The 16,166-nt window shown below is 41.6% G+C and overlaps 1 protein-coding gene across 2 annotated transcripts in view; it reads right to left on the bottom strand.

Annotated features, from left to right (window-relative positions):
- Positions 1–441: 441 nt before the first annotated feature.
- LOC126184534 (ras association domain-containing protein 8) overlaps positions 442–16,166 on the bottom strand; it is a 91,781-nt gene continuing 76,056 nt past the window's right edge. Inside the window, exons 8-9 of one of the 2 annotated variants that reach the window (XM_049926940.1) lie at positions 8,970–9,099; positions 442–1,998 (exon numbers count right to left, since the gene is read on the bottom strand). In XM_049926940.1, the coding sequence (XP_049782897.1) occupies positions 1,898–1,998; positions 8,970–9,099 (231 nt within the window). In that variant the 3' untranslated portion in view covers positions 442–1,897. The remainder of the gene's footprint in view (positions 1,999–8,969; positions 9,100–16,166) is intronic. The other variant, XM_049926939.1, reaches the window with a different exon arrangement.

Here is a 16,166-nt window from a genome sequence, read left to right as displayed (position 1 = left end):
TCAGTATCCAAATGGTTAGCTACAGGTAGGGGGGTCTGGTATACGGTCCATTCATCCCTTCTGAGACCAAATGAGGAGCTGCTTGAACAAAGAAATAGCGGCATCATTGGGATTCATCTACAGCCAGTAATGGTTAGCGGAATTGGCAGTGTACTGATCACGTCCCATGACCATAGATTACTTCTTGTACTGACTTGTAGGCAGCATGTGGTCTGTCACAACAGCCTTAAGGCCTAATCTGTGAATGATGTTTAGTTTTTTACTTGTGTAATTTGCACAGTCTTTGGTGGCAATATTGTAATATCAAACTTTTGAAATTCTTTACTGTAGTTGCCTTTTTTTACTGCTCCAACTTAGGCCTGACGAAGATCTGCAGTGCAGACTGAAACTAGTATTAAACAATACAAAACTGTGATCCATATAAGGTTCCTTTATTTAAATGATTGCAATTACAATGAAGTATGGTGTAAGTTTGCTATATAATAATTAATAACAGTCTTTTCTATTTCAACGATGACCTTGTTTGCTAACAGAAAACTCACAGCTCCATCAACAAGAAGGAAATGATATGTGTGGATGTGTGTACATTACTCCCCCATATCATGAAACAGAAAATTAAACTGTCACACTTCAGATTGTTAGTAATTCTATGAATTTTTTAACATTAGGAAAAAATACACAACACCCTGTTGCTTTCAAATGTGAATGGGAGCACATACAGTGTATTCTACAACATAAATGTACGACAAAAAATTTTCATAACACTTCACTTTTTATTGTATACGTATTATGATATGAACTTTCCTTTCACACTGCACAAAAGCTGTACAGGTCATAAATAATTGGTGTAAATATGGTAGATATTGCATTTTCATTTGTAAATATACATGAATTATTCATCTAACAATATTTTTCTGCTAAATGCATTTTTTCACCTCTAATGGGTGTATTTTGTTCACGGTGTCTTCCCCCTTCTTTCAAAAACTTAAAAAGACAAAAGTATATTCACATTGCTTTAGAAAATATAAATACATGTAACAGTCAATTAAAAATAAATCACACAAAATTGTGTGTACAGTCAATGCTTGTGCAATTGTATATTTTTACCAGTTCTAAATTTTGGGACGTAACAATTTCACACACACTAAGTGCAAAATATATTACTCACAAAGCCTGTACTCATCAATAGAGTGCACTGAAATAATAATATTACATGCAGTATATTTTTGTAAATGGACTATTGCAAAAGTAGGTGCAAAACCAATAGAATTGAGGATTAAATCTCTATATTTAAACTCAAGACACATAATTGAGCAGTCAGATAGAAAAATACACCACTGATGACAGCAGTCTGCAATATGGATCAATGAAACGTGTCATTTTTCAAAATTTACTCTGCATTTAATGTAAGAAATGCTTAAGAGAATATAAATTTTGATGACAGTTTTGAAGGTTCTTGACCCATGCCTTAATGCAGATAACACCCACAGTGGTTGATATTAACGTTATAAGTCTACTTGATTTTATCAACATGAAAACAATGTAATTCTAAATATCAGAGTTACAAGTAACAGACAGAAAGTGAAGCATTCAGTTTCTATTTTTGCCTTACTAGAAAATACACTTGTATTTCCCAAAATTACAAGCATACAAATAGAAATCATCTTAAACAGAACCACAAAAATTATTTTAACAATAAAAGTTTTCTACTTTGGTTCTTCAGTGTTTACTGGAAAAAAATGTGTGTTGGCTGAAAGACTGGTGAAAATTATGACTTTTTTATCATTAAATACACAAACATTAAAAAAATTAAATACAGCTTCATTCATTAAATACACAACTATGGTAAAGTACTTTTCAGATATGCACAATCTGGTACATGTGAACATGTAAACCATTACACCCACACACCATGGGGATTTTTACTTGTAGGAACAGCATTTTCTAGTTGTCTGGGAGAACCAATCATCTTGCGAGTGCTTCCTGGTTTATGGGGACCTAGAAAATTTGAAATGAAAATTTAATACAAAAACAGGTAATAATCACTTAACTTCCTTATTAACCCTCACAATACAAACAGTATTTAATGTTTTAAAATTTTGAAAACATATTTATTGTTTTAATAAAGTCTTCTACCATATTCCATAAATGTATTAAGGTTTTCAATTACACTTAACCCAAAAATTTAAGTCTTGGTAGTAGAAGCAAGTTTTCACAATGCATGTCACACACACACACACACACACACACACACACACACACACACACACACACACACACACACATTATATATATGTGTCATAATGAAACCCCCCTGCCCCCTTTTGTTAGAGACAAAATTTTTGCTGACAATTCCTGGCAATGCTAGGCATTTGCATTGGTTAAGCCCCAGAGAAGCAGCACCAGGGCATAAGCACTGTGAGGTGTGCATATGCCTTGTGTGTTATATATAATCCAGTCATCCACTCTACATGAAAGAGGGTGGCCCAGCCATATTAAAGTCCTTATCCTCTCCTAAAGTATCTTTCTCAGCTGAGAGACATTCATTCTTAAGGTTTTCTTATTGAAAATCACTATCAGTATACTGGTGTAGGTAGTATGCAGCACACTTGGTTAGTATAGCCTGCTACTTCTGTAAAATTTCATCATACCAGGACCAGAAAATACTAAAGGACACCTAGTGTGCCAGAAAACATGAGAGAACATTTTGCCTCTAATGGTTGCTCCACATGACATGATCTATTACACTTAGAAGTTTGATGTAACTTTGCACATATCTGGAATTGAAAAGTAGGTATGTGCGTATGAAGGGCCATTTAAAAGGCTGTTGTTTCAACCGATTTCAGAAAAAAGCCAGAATTCATTTGCCGAGCTTGTTTCTTGACAATGTTCTACCTTTTGTATTTATCTTGTGTTATAACATCTTTAAACATGTTTCAACTTGTTAATATTTCTGAAATCACTGAAGTGTTGTACTGAGGTACCATCACCCTACATTACCACAAAGGACAAAATGGCAGCATATTTATGAACACTAACAAATCTACTTTGGATATTTATTGCAATTGTATGCAGAGTTATGATGACAAACAGTGTTCATGGGAAAACTTAATCTGCACTAAATATAGTAATACCCCAGACTTACACAACAGGTAGCACAGAGCGACAACAGTATAAACTGTATTCATGTAAGTCGGGGTCCAATTTTGATTACTTACACACACACACACAAACAAATGATATTCATTTTGGAGCAGAAACTAAAGAAAGCAATGAAATTTAGAAGAAAAATGTTTAATAAAATGTTAAACAATGCAAAAAATTATGTAACAACACATTATTATGCATTATAACAATGTAAACCAATGCTTTTGTGATGTAGAAGGGATTGTAAAATCTAACAATAACGTCTGGCACATCAAACTTTTTCTTTCTCACACAAAATTTACTCACAGCATGCTTGTACATTTTTTTATTCCTTGTTTTGTAGCAGAAACACGCATTTCACTGGGGCCTGCAATTGGGCGTAGATCCCTCAGAGCAGTTGCTGGGCCACGTCGACAATAAACAGCCCTTTTCAATCTATCCCAGGCATGTTTGGAGAACATGCTGGCGCCGCTCTAGTCAAGCGATGTCATTATCCTGCAGGAAGTCATTCACAAGATGTGCACGATGGGGGCACAAATTGTTGTCCATGAAGACGAATGCCTCGCCAATAAGCTATGCACAGCTTTATCGGTTGGAGAATGGCATTCACATATCATACAGCCCTTCCATGACTACCAGTGGCGTATGTTGGCCCCACATAATGCCACCCCAAAACAGCAGGGAACCTCCACCTTGCTGCACTCACTGGACTGTGTGTCTAAGGCGTTCAGCCTGACTGGGTTGCCTCTAAACACGCCTCCGACGATTGTCTGGTTGAAGTGTTATGCGACACTCATCGGTGAAGAGAACGTGATGCCAACTAACAATCCCGAGTGGCCCATTCGGAACGTTGGGCCTATCTGTACCGCACTGCATGGCGTCGTGGTTGCAAAGATCGATCTTACCGTGGACATTGGGAGTGAAGTTGCACATCGTGCAGCCTATTGCGCACAGTTTGAGTCATAACACGATGTCCTGTAGCTGCATAAAAAGCATTATTCAACACGGTCATGTTGCTGTCAGGGTTCCTCCGAGCCATAATCCGTAGGTAGTGGTCACCCAATGCAGTAGTAGCCCTCGGGCGGCCTGAGCAAGGCACGTCATCGACAATTCCTGTCGATCTGTATCTCCTCCACGTCCGAACAACATCGCTTTGGTTCACTCCGAGATGTCTACACACTTCCCTTGTCGAGAGACCTTCCTGGCACAAAGTAACAATGTGGACACGATCGAAGCGCAGTACTGACCGTTTATGCATTGTCGAACTACAGACAACATGAGCTGTGTAACTCCTTCTCGGTGGAATGACTGGAGCTGATTGACTGTCGGACCCTCTCCGTATAACAGGCAGTGCTCATATGGTTGTATCTTTTGACTGGTTTAGTGACATCTCTGAACAGTCAAAGGGACTGTGTCTGTGGTACAGTATCCACAGTCAATGTCTATTTTCAGGAGTTCTGGGAACTGGGTGATGCAAAACTTTTTTTGATGTGTGTATAACAAAAATTTCTGTGAAATAAAAACAAAACTACAGCAAAAATGAACCAGCCTGTTCCAATCCACATATCAGTGGAATCAAAATTGCTGCTGGATAACATTCAGTATCATAACAATATGCTCTTGGATCCTCCTTGTCACGTTATCCAAAAGGTGATCAAGTTGCTTCAGTTCAGGCCTGTCCCAACTTTCGACAGCAGCCCTAGTGAGGTCACTCGGTGTGAGGAGGCTTTCTGTAACAATGCATTGCAAGTTATAACTGGTCTCAGGCATGTTCAATCGGGTTCACAACAGCAGCAGACCATTCCATTAGGTCAATTCCTGCCTCCTGGAAGAAGGTTTATGCAAAGTGGGTGGAGTGGGGCGGGGCGTGGTATGCTAGTGCTTTTTCATATGGAATGAAAACCCCATTCCTGTAATGCTGACTGTAGGGCTGGGCGAAAGCCTGGAGTATCCGGTCTTCACGCTTCACAGCCCTCAAATTATCTGCAAGAGAAATGAGAGGTGTCCGACATCAGTACACTGTAACGGCCTGAACCGTGACTGACTCACATCTCTGCTGAACAAGAGGGACTGCATGCCTCAGATGTGCATTAGAACCTGGCAACCTCCATACTCCTCTATGACAATCATCAGATATGAGATAAATCCTGCACTTGTCAGTGAAGATAACTCAGTGTCACTGATCCAGGTTTTGTTCCAGGTATTGACTAGCCCATCTCATTTGCACACCACGGTGCTGTTAGGGGGTTGGGATGCGTGTGTGTGTGTGTGTGTGTGTGTGTGTGTGTGTGTGTGTGTGTGTGTGTGTGGCGCGGGGAGCAGCATAGAATTTTTGCGCTTGTTTGTAGCATATGAATAGAGGCCAAATTTATCATGTGGAGACTGTCACTACCATCTGGTTCAATGCAACCATTTTAGTTGCTTATAAAAGGCAGCCATCAGTATTGTTGCATTCTTCTCACGGTAACTACAAGCCATAATTTGTGGGTAGATCATTAGCTAAACTGTCGATTGAAGGCAACCATTACAAGGCAGATCTTTGTCATTTTGTTTGGATGACGGCAATTCAGTGTACTACTTAGCATGTTGACAACCCTTCCGGCTGCAATGTGTCATTATGGACACTGTCTAAGCTTCAATTTTAAATGCTTCAAGGCATATTGAAAAACTGAATTACATACATGAACTGCAGTGCCCTGTTCATGATTGGAGAGACACAGCTTTACACTGAATTCCACTGATGATGTAGGTTTACCTGTACTTCCATTTTTCTGATTGCCACATAGTTATTTCCATTTTCTTAGTAAATTCCATATTTTTGTCACATCTAAGTAGATTTTTATTTTCTTTAGAATCCCATTGGTCTGAATTTATGCCAAGGGCAACTGCACTTCTGTATCTTGCACTAAATGTTTTAAAATTATGTTTAGCTAGCTTTTAATTAAGTTTTGCTATATTCTTGAATGTGATTATTTCTGGTCATGCCTGACAGTTTTAAGAGCTTACTTGCCATCATCGTTGATATCCGCAGGCCCAAAGAAATTGGACAATTAATAAATAACAACACATATGTACTGATTCTTTGATGTAGCCATTGCACAATTAGTTACATAATCTAAACCTACTAAACTGAGAGACAGTACCAATATCAAGCGCAGAATGTTTTTTAATCTCTTTGATGTGTCAACAGGCAACTACACCCTAATCTGATAATGATAATAGTACAGATCATTCACAATACACCATCTCAACAAAAATCCAGACACCTATTAATGGACATCAATATGGGATGTGTCCGCCCTTCGCCATTATGACAGCTTGAACTCAGCTGGTGTCTGAATGGCAGTCCATTCTTCCTCAAGAGCCTAAACCTGAGGAGGTAGTGATATTGAAGGCTGCAGTCTGGAGCAAAGTTGATGTTCTAATTCATTCCTAAGGTGTATCATTGGGTTCAGGTCGCGACTGTGGGCAGGCTAGTCCATTTCAGGAATGTTATTGTCCATAAAACTTTACCTCATAGTTAATGGATTTATGGCCAACTTCATTGTCAAGATGATACAAACAATCACCACCTTGAACTGTTCCTCAGCTGTACACAATACACAATATTGTAATCTGTTTTCATGTCCTTCCACATTTGGTGTTTTCTTAAGTGCAATAAAGGGATCATACACAATATCGAGAAACATCCCCATACCGCAAATCACCACCTCTGTACTCCACTGTTTGCACTAAATATTATGACAGGTAACGTTCTCCAGGCACCTGACAAACTCAAACCCTTCTGTTGGACTGCCACAGGGTATAGCATGATTAATCACTTCAAATCACTCGTTTCCAGTCATCCAATCCAGTGCCGTCACTCTTTATACCAACACAAGCACTGATTACAAAAATGTGTGGTTTATGAGAAGCTACTCGACCACTGTACCCCATTCTTTTTAATTCCCTACACACAGTCATTGTGCTGCCGTAATGCTCGACAATCCCTGTCAGTACACGAGGTCTCCACGGTCTTGGTTTAGCTATGGTTGTTCCTTCATATTTCCATTTCACAAGCACATCAGCTTTAAAAGGGTTGAAGTGTCCCTGAGTGTTACTCACGTGACATCCAATGACTAGTCCACATTCAATATAACTCAGTTTCTGACTGATTCCTTCTGCTGTTATCGCTTCTTTACTAACACAATACCCCTTGTCTTCTTTTACACTGTTGGGTCTGCCTATCTTGACATCTAGTAGTGAATTCCGCACTACGTAGAGGTGTACAGATACTTTTGATCGGATAGTATGGCAACTGGTTTCCTTTACGTATCACTTTTTATATTCCATCCTGGGTTTTCCACCACTGTATCAATTTTTCTTGGTTTTATTTGTGCTAATACACCTAATAATGTAATCTGGAAAATTAGAAGATATAGCACCATACACAGATAACAGTAGTTTACATAATGCAGTCTACATGACTCATACAATGATTACAAAAATGTTAAATACAATCTCTAAAAGCAGTAAGTACACTAAGTGATCAAAAGTATGTGGACACCTGCCTGAAAATGACTTCCGAGTTTGTGGCGCCTCCATTGGTAATGCTGGAATTCAATATGGTATTAGCTCACCCTTAGCCTTGATGACAGCTTCCACTCTCGTAGGCATACGTTCAGTCAGGAGCTGGAAGGTTTCTTGTAGAATGGCAGCCCATTCTTCACAGAGTGCTGCACTGAAGAGAGGTATTGATGTCGGTCAGTGAGGCCTGGCATGAAGTCAGTGTTCTAAAACATCTCAAAGGTGTTCTATAGGATTCAGGTCAGGACTCTGTGCAGGCCAGTCTATTACAGGGATGTTATTGTCCTGTAAACACTCCGCCACAGGCCATGCATTATGAACAGGTGCTCAATCATGTTGAAAGATACAATTGCCATACCCACATTGCTCTTCAACAGTGGGAAGCAAGAAGGTGCTTAAAACATCAATGTACGCCTGTGCTGTGATAGTGCCACACAAAACAACAAGGGGTGCAAGCCCTCTCCATGAAAAACATGACCACACCATAGCACCACCGCCTCCGAATTTTACTGTTGGCACTACATACGCTGACAGATGACGTTCACCGGTCATTCCCCATACCCACAACCTGCCGTAGGATTGACGCATTATGTACGGTGATTCGTCACTCCACACAACATTTTTCCACTGTTCAATTGTCCAATATTTATGCTCCTTACACCAAGCGAGGCATCGTTTCGCATTTACTGGCGTGATGTGTGGCTTATGAGCAGCTGCTCAACCATGAAATCCATGTTTTCTCACCTCCCGCCTAACTGTCATAGTACTTGCAGTGGATCCTGATGCAGTTTGGAATTCCTGTGTGATGGTCTGGATAAATGTCTGCCTATTACACATTATGACCCTCTTCAACTGTCGGCGGCCTCTATCAGCCAACAGACAAGGTCGACCTGTACACTTTTGTGCTGTACGTGTCCCTTCACATTTCCACTTCACTATCACATTGGAAACTGTGGACCTAAGGGTGTTTAGGAGTGTGGAAATCTTGCGTACAGACGTATGACACGAGTGACACCCAATCACCTGACAACGTACAAGGTCCGTAAGTTCCGCAAAGTGCCCCATTCTGCTCTCTCATGAGTACCTGGCCCTAATTCACAGCACAATGCACCTAATACAAAAAACATATGTTTTTGGGGGTGTCCGGATACTTTTGATCACATAGTGTACAACAGTCACATGTCATTAACTGATGCTAGTTAAACCCTGAAATAACATAATAGCTAAATTACAACATTTATTTAAGATATAAATACCTTCTAACAAGTGTTTTATTTCATCTGCAGGAGCTATAGCAAGGCTTTGCAAATTAGCTTCTTTCATTTCTGTGACAAGATTCTCCACCTGACGTTTCTTGTCAGCGATTGCAGATTCAAGGGCTGAGACCTTTAACAAAATATTTTATAAAACTTAATATTTGTCCCTCATCAGTGATAGGGAAATGTAGAGACTATGATGTATTATTACACAGTAACTAATCACCTTTTAAAAAATATAAATGAACGAATTGAAAATCATGTTCATTCTGCATTAAGCAAACATGAAACTCCACAAAACAATTTAAGTTTAATGTCATGTTGTTATTAGTCAAAATTTTCTTTAATATATGTGAGTTGCAGCTTGTACTTACATTACACGCACATGTAAAAAGAATACAGTCAAACTGTTTATATGATGCAATCAAAATGCTTTATTCTCTCTCTCTCTCTCTCTCTCTCTCTCTCTCTCTCTCCCTCTCTCTCTCTCTCTCTCTCACACACACACACACACACACACACACACACACACACACACACACTGTACTGTAATGATCGCTTCTAGTAATACGGACCTATGCAGGCCTTTGTTTATCTGAATCGCCAATTTATAGTTTCACAGCAAAAGCCTACTTACGATGCCAGCCAGGTAAAATTCTTTAACAAAACAATGGGACTTAATGTAGGTCTTTCGGCTACAGGTTAGAATTTAATTTGTCCATCATGATGACTGTTGGAGTCCATGACTGTGAATTAAACTACATGAAGATGCAACAAGCTGCCACTTTTATGTAACTTATTTATGTCAAGACATGTTTCAGATCTTCACTCATTTTCAACTGGTGTATAACACACATACTTCATCAATCCTACTCTTTGTTGACTTTATCTGCCTCTTTCTATAGCTTGTAGCTCCATGGTTTGCATTTCTATACATAGCACACACACACACACACACACACACACACACACACACACACACACACTTTTAAATTTACAGATGTGTTGATGCAGCACTGCATTTGTAACGTGGCCAACCGACTTGCAATTAAAAAAAATTAAATAAATAAATATAAAAAAACATAGTACTGATGAAGACATAAATGTATTATGCAAACAAGATGGGTGGAAACCAAAACGCATGTTGTCATAAATAAAGCTATATGAAAGTGGCAAGCTACTTCAAGTAATTCAGGTAAATGTTTGGTACAAGTAATATGTGCACTGATGTTAATAATCTTCCACAGAGCATTCCAACCATGCAAAAAGAAGATGCAGTATGCTCCAAATAATACCAATGACAACTATGAACAACAATATAAATGTGTCTGTAATTTCAAGGAGATTTAACTTCAATAAAGTGAACTGAACATGATGTATCTACTGAAGCCTTCATTTGTGTATAAAAAGGAAAATTCATTTGAAAAATCTATAGAGTTATGAGGGAGAATTGCTGGCCAGACCCCTCATCCACATAACAGGTGGGCCCCTTCTCATCCTGGAAACTGAATGGCCTACCCCTTCCTTTTTAACTTCCCCCTACCTATCCATTCTCTTCATAGAGAATGATATAGGAGTTCTGAAAGTCATGATAGTCCATGCACTTTTACGTAAGTCTATCTGCAGCATCTACCAGTGTCATTCAGACAGTAACATTACACCATCCACCACAGCCACTTACTCACTGCCCATTTTTCCTTTTCTTTCCACACATTTACTGATTTGTTTAATCTTGTGATGCTGGCAATAGATGTTTGTACAGTTTTTGTTTATGTCTTTTCCATTTTGAATGGCTTCAATGTAAGGTTGCAGGAAGTGGAAATATCCTTCACTGGTACCAGTTGTAACCCGGAAGCAGTAGGAGTTATTTTCAAAAGGGAGTTCTCTGCCCATGTGGGATACAAATGGTTCAAATGGCTCTGAGCACTATGCGACTTAATTTCTGAGGTCATCAGTCGCCTAGAACTTAGAACTAATTAAACCTAACTAACCTAAGGACATCACACACATCCATGCCCGAGGCAGGATTCGAACCTGCGACCGTAGCGGTCACTCGGCTCCAGACCATAGCACCTAGAACCGCACGGCCATGTGGATACAAGTCTAATGGCACCACATCTGAGCTATAGGATGACTGGTCAATAATGGTTCAGTGAAGGTGAACATTATTGTGCTACAGAAACACTTGTACTGGAATCTTCCTGAGGCAAATTCAGTTGGAACTGTCACTGACCTCTTCCTGTGTGGTGAAATGTACCTGTAAATTAATAATTGCACCTCTTAGCACTGCATTCACAGTTAAGATCCAAAGACGATAACAATGTCTTGCCCTGCAGAGAGAGCTTCCTTGAATTTCTTGTTCCCGGATGATTGTGTATTGTGTCCCACCACGTAAGAGATTGAAGTTTTGTCTCTATCTTCAAATAGTGAACCAATGTTTCATTACCTAGAGTGAAACAATGGGGTCATATACCGGGGGCCCTGAGAGGTCAGGCCAATATTTCAGAGTGTGGAAGGGGGCAGGGGAGGAAGGAAGATGAAGGGCAATTATTAAGAAAGTTTCCAAGATAATACATGTCATCCTTTTTCCTTCTCTAGTGGCATGATGTTTTTAATCTTCTCCACTTCTCTCCTGTGACCACCTGTGCTTCAAATATTTTCACAATCATATAACCCACACTGTTAGATTCATGGCTGTCGTTTTTTGGAACTATATGAGTGTTAGTGATCGGTTGGTTGGTTGGTTGGTTCATACAGTAATGGGACTTAACTGCATGGTCATCAGCCGCTTTTCCCTTAGTCACACAGGTCTCAGATTAAAACCATACCCCAAAAGAATACTATTGCCTGAAATCTGGGGAAGGAGCAAAATACGGAAAACTAAGTATAACCACACTTAAGGAGAAAACAAAAGTAGCAAGCCAAAATTGAAAACATTAACTAAAAGGAAAAAAAGCAAGAGAAGGTGTTAAAACAATAGAGGAGATGGCCTGGGCTAACTGATCGCAAGAATAAAAAAGGATGAGCCAGCCACTCTGCAACACACTAAAATATCCAGCCTAAAAACACAAGGTAAGAGAAACACAGACAGTGGAAAGATGAACACCAAGTTGAATAGACAGCACCAGAGGCAGTGAGGAAGAGTTAAAATGCAGGTAGGATGAAGGCCTAGGATAAAAAGCCAGACACCCACCCTTAGAATGAGTGATAAAAAAAACCTCTTGGATAAAACTTAAAACTAGATCAGCCATAGAGGCACTGTAGTGCATCAGGAAGGTTAACAGTCTGCCCCAGGGTGGCTAAAATTGGACAGTCCACCGAGATGTGGACCACTGTCAAGCTTGAACCACAGCAACACTGAAGTGGATCCTTGCAACATAGGAGATGACCATGAGTCAGCCAAGTACATCCAATGTGGAGCCAGCAAAGGACAACTGATTCCTTGTGAGGGGCTTGCATGGCAGACTAGCACACATTCATTGACTGCTTTACTAAACGTAACTTATTCGGCAAAGTCAGGGAGCGACATTCTGTATTCCAGAGCCCAAAAACCTTGTAGTGGAATATCGATCACAGATCAGAGTCTAGTATTCCAATCTCCTTACTCGGTTTATGAATAACCTCTTTGGCTACCCTGTTGGCAAGTTCATTTCCTGGAATTATGATGTGTCCTGGGGTACATAAGACGACCACTGAGCATCAATGTTGTCTGAGGATGTAAATGGATTCTTTTGATGGCCACCACCAAAGGATGGTGAGGATAGCACTTGTTGACAGCTTGTAAGGTGCTCAAGGAGTTGCTACAAATGAAGGACGACTCCCTGATGCAGGAATGGATATTCTCAAGAGTGTGAGAGATGGGTACCAGTTCTGCAGTGAAATTACTGCAGCCATATGGCAAGGAGTGCTTTCCAGTATGGCCTACAGGAGCATAAGCAAACCCAACGTGACACTCATCCATCAAGCCATCGTTGTAAGCTACCTCTGAACCCTGGGAAATGTCAAGAATAGAGAGAAACATGTGACAGAGAGACTCAGGGTGAACTGAGTCTTTTGGCACTTGTGAGATGTCTAGATGAAACTACGGTTGAGGTATACATCACGGAGATGTACGTGAGTGGACTCGGAGGAGAGGTGGTAAAGGGAAGACTCAAGTTCAGTGAGAAGGGGACCAGACACAGACTGCAATTGTACTGCCCAAACTGGACTGCCGTTGTAGGAGATGGCTCACCATCTTAGGGAAAAGGAGACAGTAATTTGGATGATTAGGCAAGCTACGAATGTGCGTAGTATAATTTGCATGCAGTTGTTGCTGCCTGATGTGATGGAAAAACCTCAGCTTTGTGAGTAGGCTGTTCACAGGGCTTGTTTGGAAAGCTCCCGTCACAAGTCAAACTTCACAGTGATGTATAAGGGTCCACCATCTGCAATGCTGGGAAGCATCAAAGAATGTTATTGTGCTGCCAGCACTTTTGCTTAAGTTGGGGAAGATGGGGAATCGAAGTTAAGCGGGCACTGAAAACCAGCCCTAAAAAGCAACAATATTCCACTATATTAAGCAGATGGTCATCAAGGTAAAGTTGTGGGTGTGGGTGAACTGTATGTCGGTGACAGATGTGCATGATCCAAGTCTTGGCAGCTGAAAACTGAAAGCCATGCGTGAGTGATGACTGCACCTTTCGTAGAGTTCCCTGCAGTCAATGTTCAGCCACACCAATAGCAGATGAGCAAAAGGGCATACAGAAGTCACCAGTATATAAGAAGGATGATACTGAGCACCCCACAACTGCTGCGAGACCATTCATTGCCACTAAAAAAGAGTGGGACACTCAGTACAGAGCCCTGCAGGACCCCATTCTCTTGGATATGCGGGGGAACTGTGTGCAGCACTGACTCAAACTCTGAAAGTGCAGAGTAACAAAAATTTCTGTATAAAAATTGGGAGTGGGTCCCAGAGATTCCACTTGTGGAATGTAGCGAGAACATGGTGTGGCCAAGTAGTTTCATAGGCTTTCGTCAAAAAAAAAAAAAGGCAATAGGTGATGACGGCCGAGAAAGGCTGTTCGGATGGCAGACTCCAGGTACACCAGGTTGTCAATGCAAAAACTGCTCTGGGATGGAGCCAACACAATTGCCGGCTCACCATATGATCGAGCAGTTTGCACAGAATATTAGTGAGGCTAATAGGACAATAGCCATCCATATCTAGCAGTTTGTTACCAGGTTTTAGCACTGCAACAATGATACTTTCTTGCCATTGCAATGAAAATTCCCCATTGCTCCAGATGTGGTTGAAGATGGCAAGGAGATCATAATCCACTGACAGGTGTTTAAACGTTTGGTGATGGCTGCTGTCAGGGCCAGGGGTTGTGTAAGGATAATGTGCAAGGGCACTGAGACATTCCCACTCACTAAATGGAGCATTCATTGTATGGCTCAGGGTGACATGTAGTAAAAGATAAGTCTTGTTGTTCCACCCGCTGTTTTAGGGTACAAAACGAGGTGTGGTAATTCTCAGATGCAGAGGTTCGAGCATACTGCTTGGCAAAATGCTCTGCAATTGCGTCTGGGTCGGTACATACAACTCCATGTGTGGAAATCCCAGGTATACCTGCAGCATTCTGATATCTGTAAAGGAGTCTGAGGTTAGTCCAAACCTGGGAAGGAGAGGTTCGTCTTCCAATGGTGGAGACGTACCATTCCCAGCACTCCTTCTTCCATCTTTTGATTAGTTGACGGACCCGGACTTGGAGCCATTTGAAGGCAATTAGGTGCCCCACTGATGGGTGCTGCTTATGGCATTGTAAGGTCCACCTATGGTCCCTAATAGCCGCAGCGATTTCTGATGATGACCAAGGCACTGTCTTCTGCCGGGGGCAACCTGAGGAACAAGGGATTGCCAATTCAGCTGCAGAAACAATGGTTGTAGTAACATTCTGGATCACAACATCGATGTTACCAAGCAATGGAGATCCAACAGTGATAGCAGAGGTGAAAGTGTCCCACTCAGCCTCAGTAAGAGCCCATCTGGGCAAGCATCTAGGTGATGCCAGGGGAGGGTCAGGAAGAGTGGGAAGTGGTCACTACCACACAAGTTGTCGTGAGCTCTCCAGTGGATAGACGGTAGAGGACCAGGACTACAAACTGCGAGATCAATGGCCGAGCATGTGGCTGAAATGAGTGGGGGCAAGGATGCAAAGGTTGAGTTGAGTCAGTAGAGTCTCCACGTCTTTATCACGGCCAGTAATCTTGGTTCCACTCCACAAGGGGCTATGGGCATTGAAATCACCCAGATATAGAAAATGTGGGGGGGGGAGTTGAGAAGTTAGTGCAGTGGTACTTCACTGTCTGGAGCAAGGTAGATGTTGCAGCTGGTAATTTCCTGCGTTGTCCTCACCCTGACAGCCACAGCTTCTAAAGGTGTTTGAAGGGGCACAAGCTCGTTACATACAGAGATAAGGACATATATACATACTCCATACATACTCCACCTGACATCCTGTTAGAATCATTACGATTTTCATAATATCCGGCACTAAGAGCTGGGGACTGCATTGCTGGGGGGGGGGGGGGGGGGGGGGGGAAATTGCCCGAAACCAAGTTTACTGAAGGGCAATGCAAAAAGCAAGTGTAACACTTAAGAGTTGTCATAGCTCAGCCAGGTGGGAGAAAAACTGATGCAATTCCACTAGAGAATGACACTTTCTGTAGTCTGGGAACGCATGAAGGGACCAAGGAGGGAGTTTAGGCCTTAGGGTCACCTACTGCCACTGGCTGAGTGCTTGTAGCCATTACCGTTGCTTCTGAGGTGTCGGTGAGATCGAGGTCCTCATGGGATGCTAAAATCTCCACCTTTTCCTCAGAAGCAGAACTTTTAAGGAGTGGTGATGTGGGGGCCACCGAAGTCGCTCATTTCTTGACTGTCTTCTTCTTACTCTGTTTGCCCTCTCGCTGCTCTTTAGGGGCTTCCTGAGAGGGCTACTCTGAAACAGTTTCAGGTACTGAGGATGACCGTGAAGCCCTTTGACCAGCAGCTTGTGACTCCTTTAGCCACTGGGTGGTGTCCACTTTTGCAGAGGTGGTGACCTTGGAAGGTAGAGTCCCAAGGGACCCCTTCCATGCGAGAGGAGCTGGAGGAAGCTGTTGCTTCTCCAGCTGAGAGGAGGACCGATGTGCCGGCATTTGGTGGGGGGGGGG

The sequence above is a fragment of the Schistocerca cancellata genome, chromosome 4, assembly GCF_023864275.1.
Source record: "Schistocerca cancellata isolate TAMUIC-IGC-003103 chromosome 4, iqSchCanc2.1, whole genome shotgun sequence".
Classification (NCBI taxonomy): domain Eukaryota; kingdom Metazoa; phylum Arthropoda; class Insecta; order Orthoptera; family Acrididae; genus Schistocerca; species Schistocerca cancellata.
The sequence above is the reverse complement of the archived record's forward strand: the minus strand, read 5'-3'. Positions and strand labels throughout refer to the sequence as shown.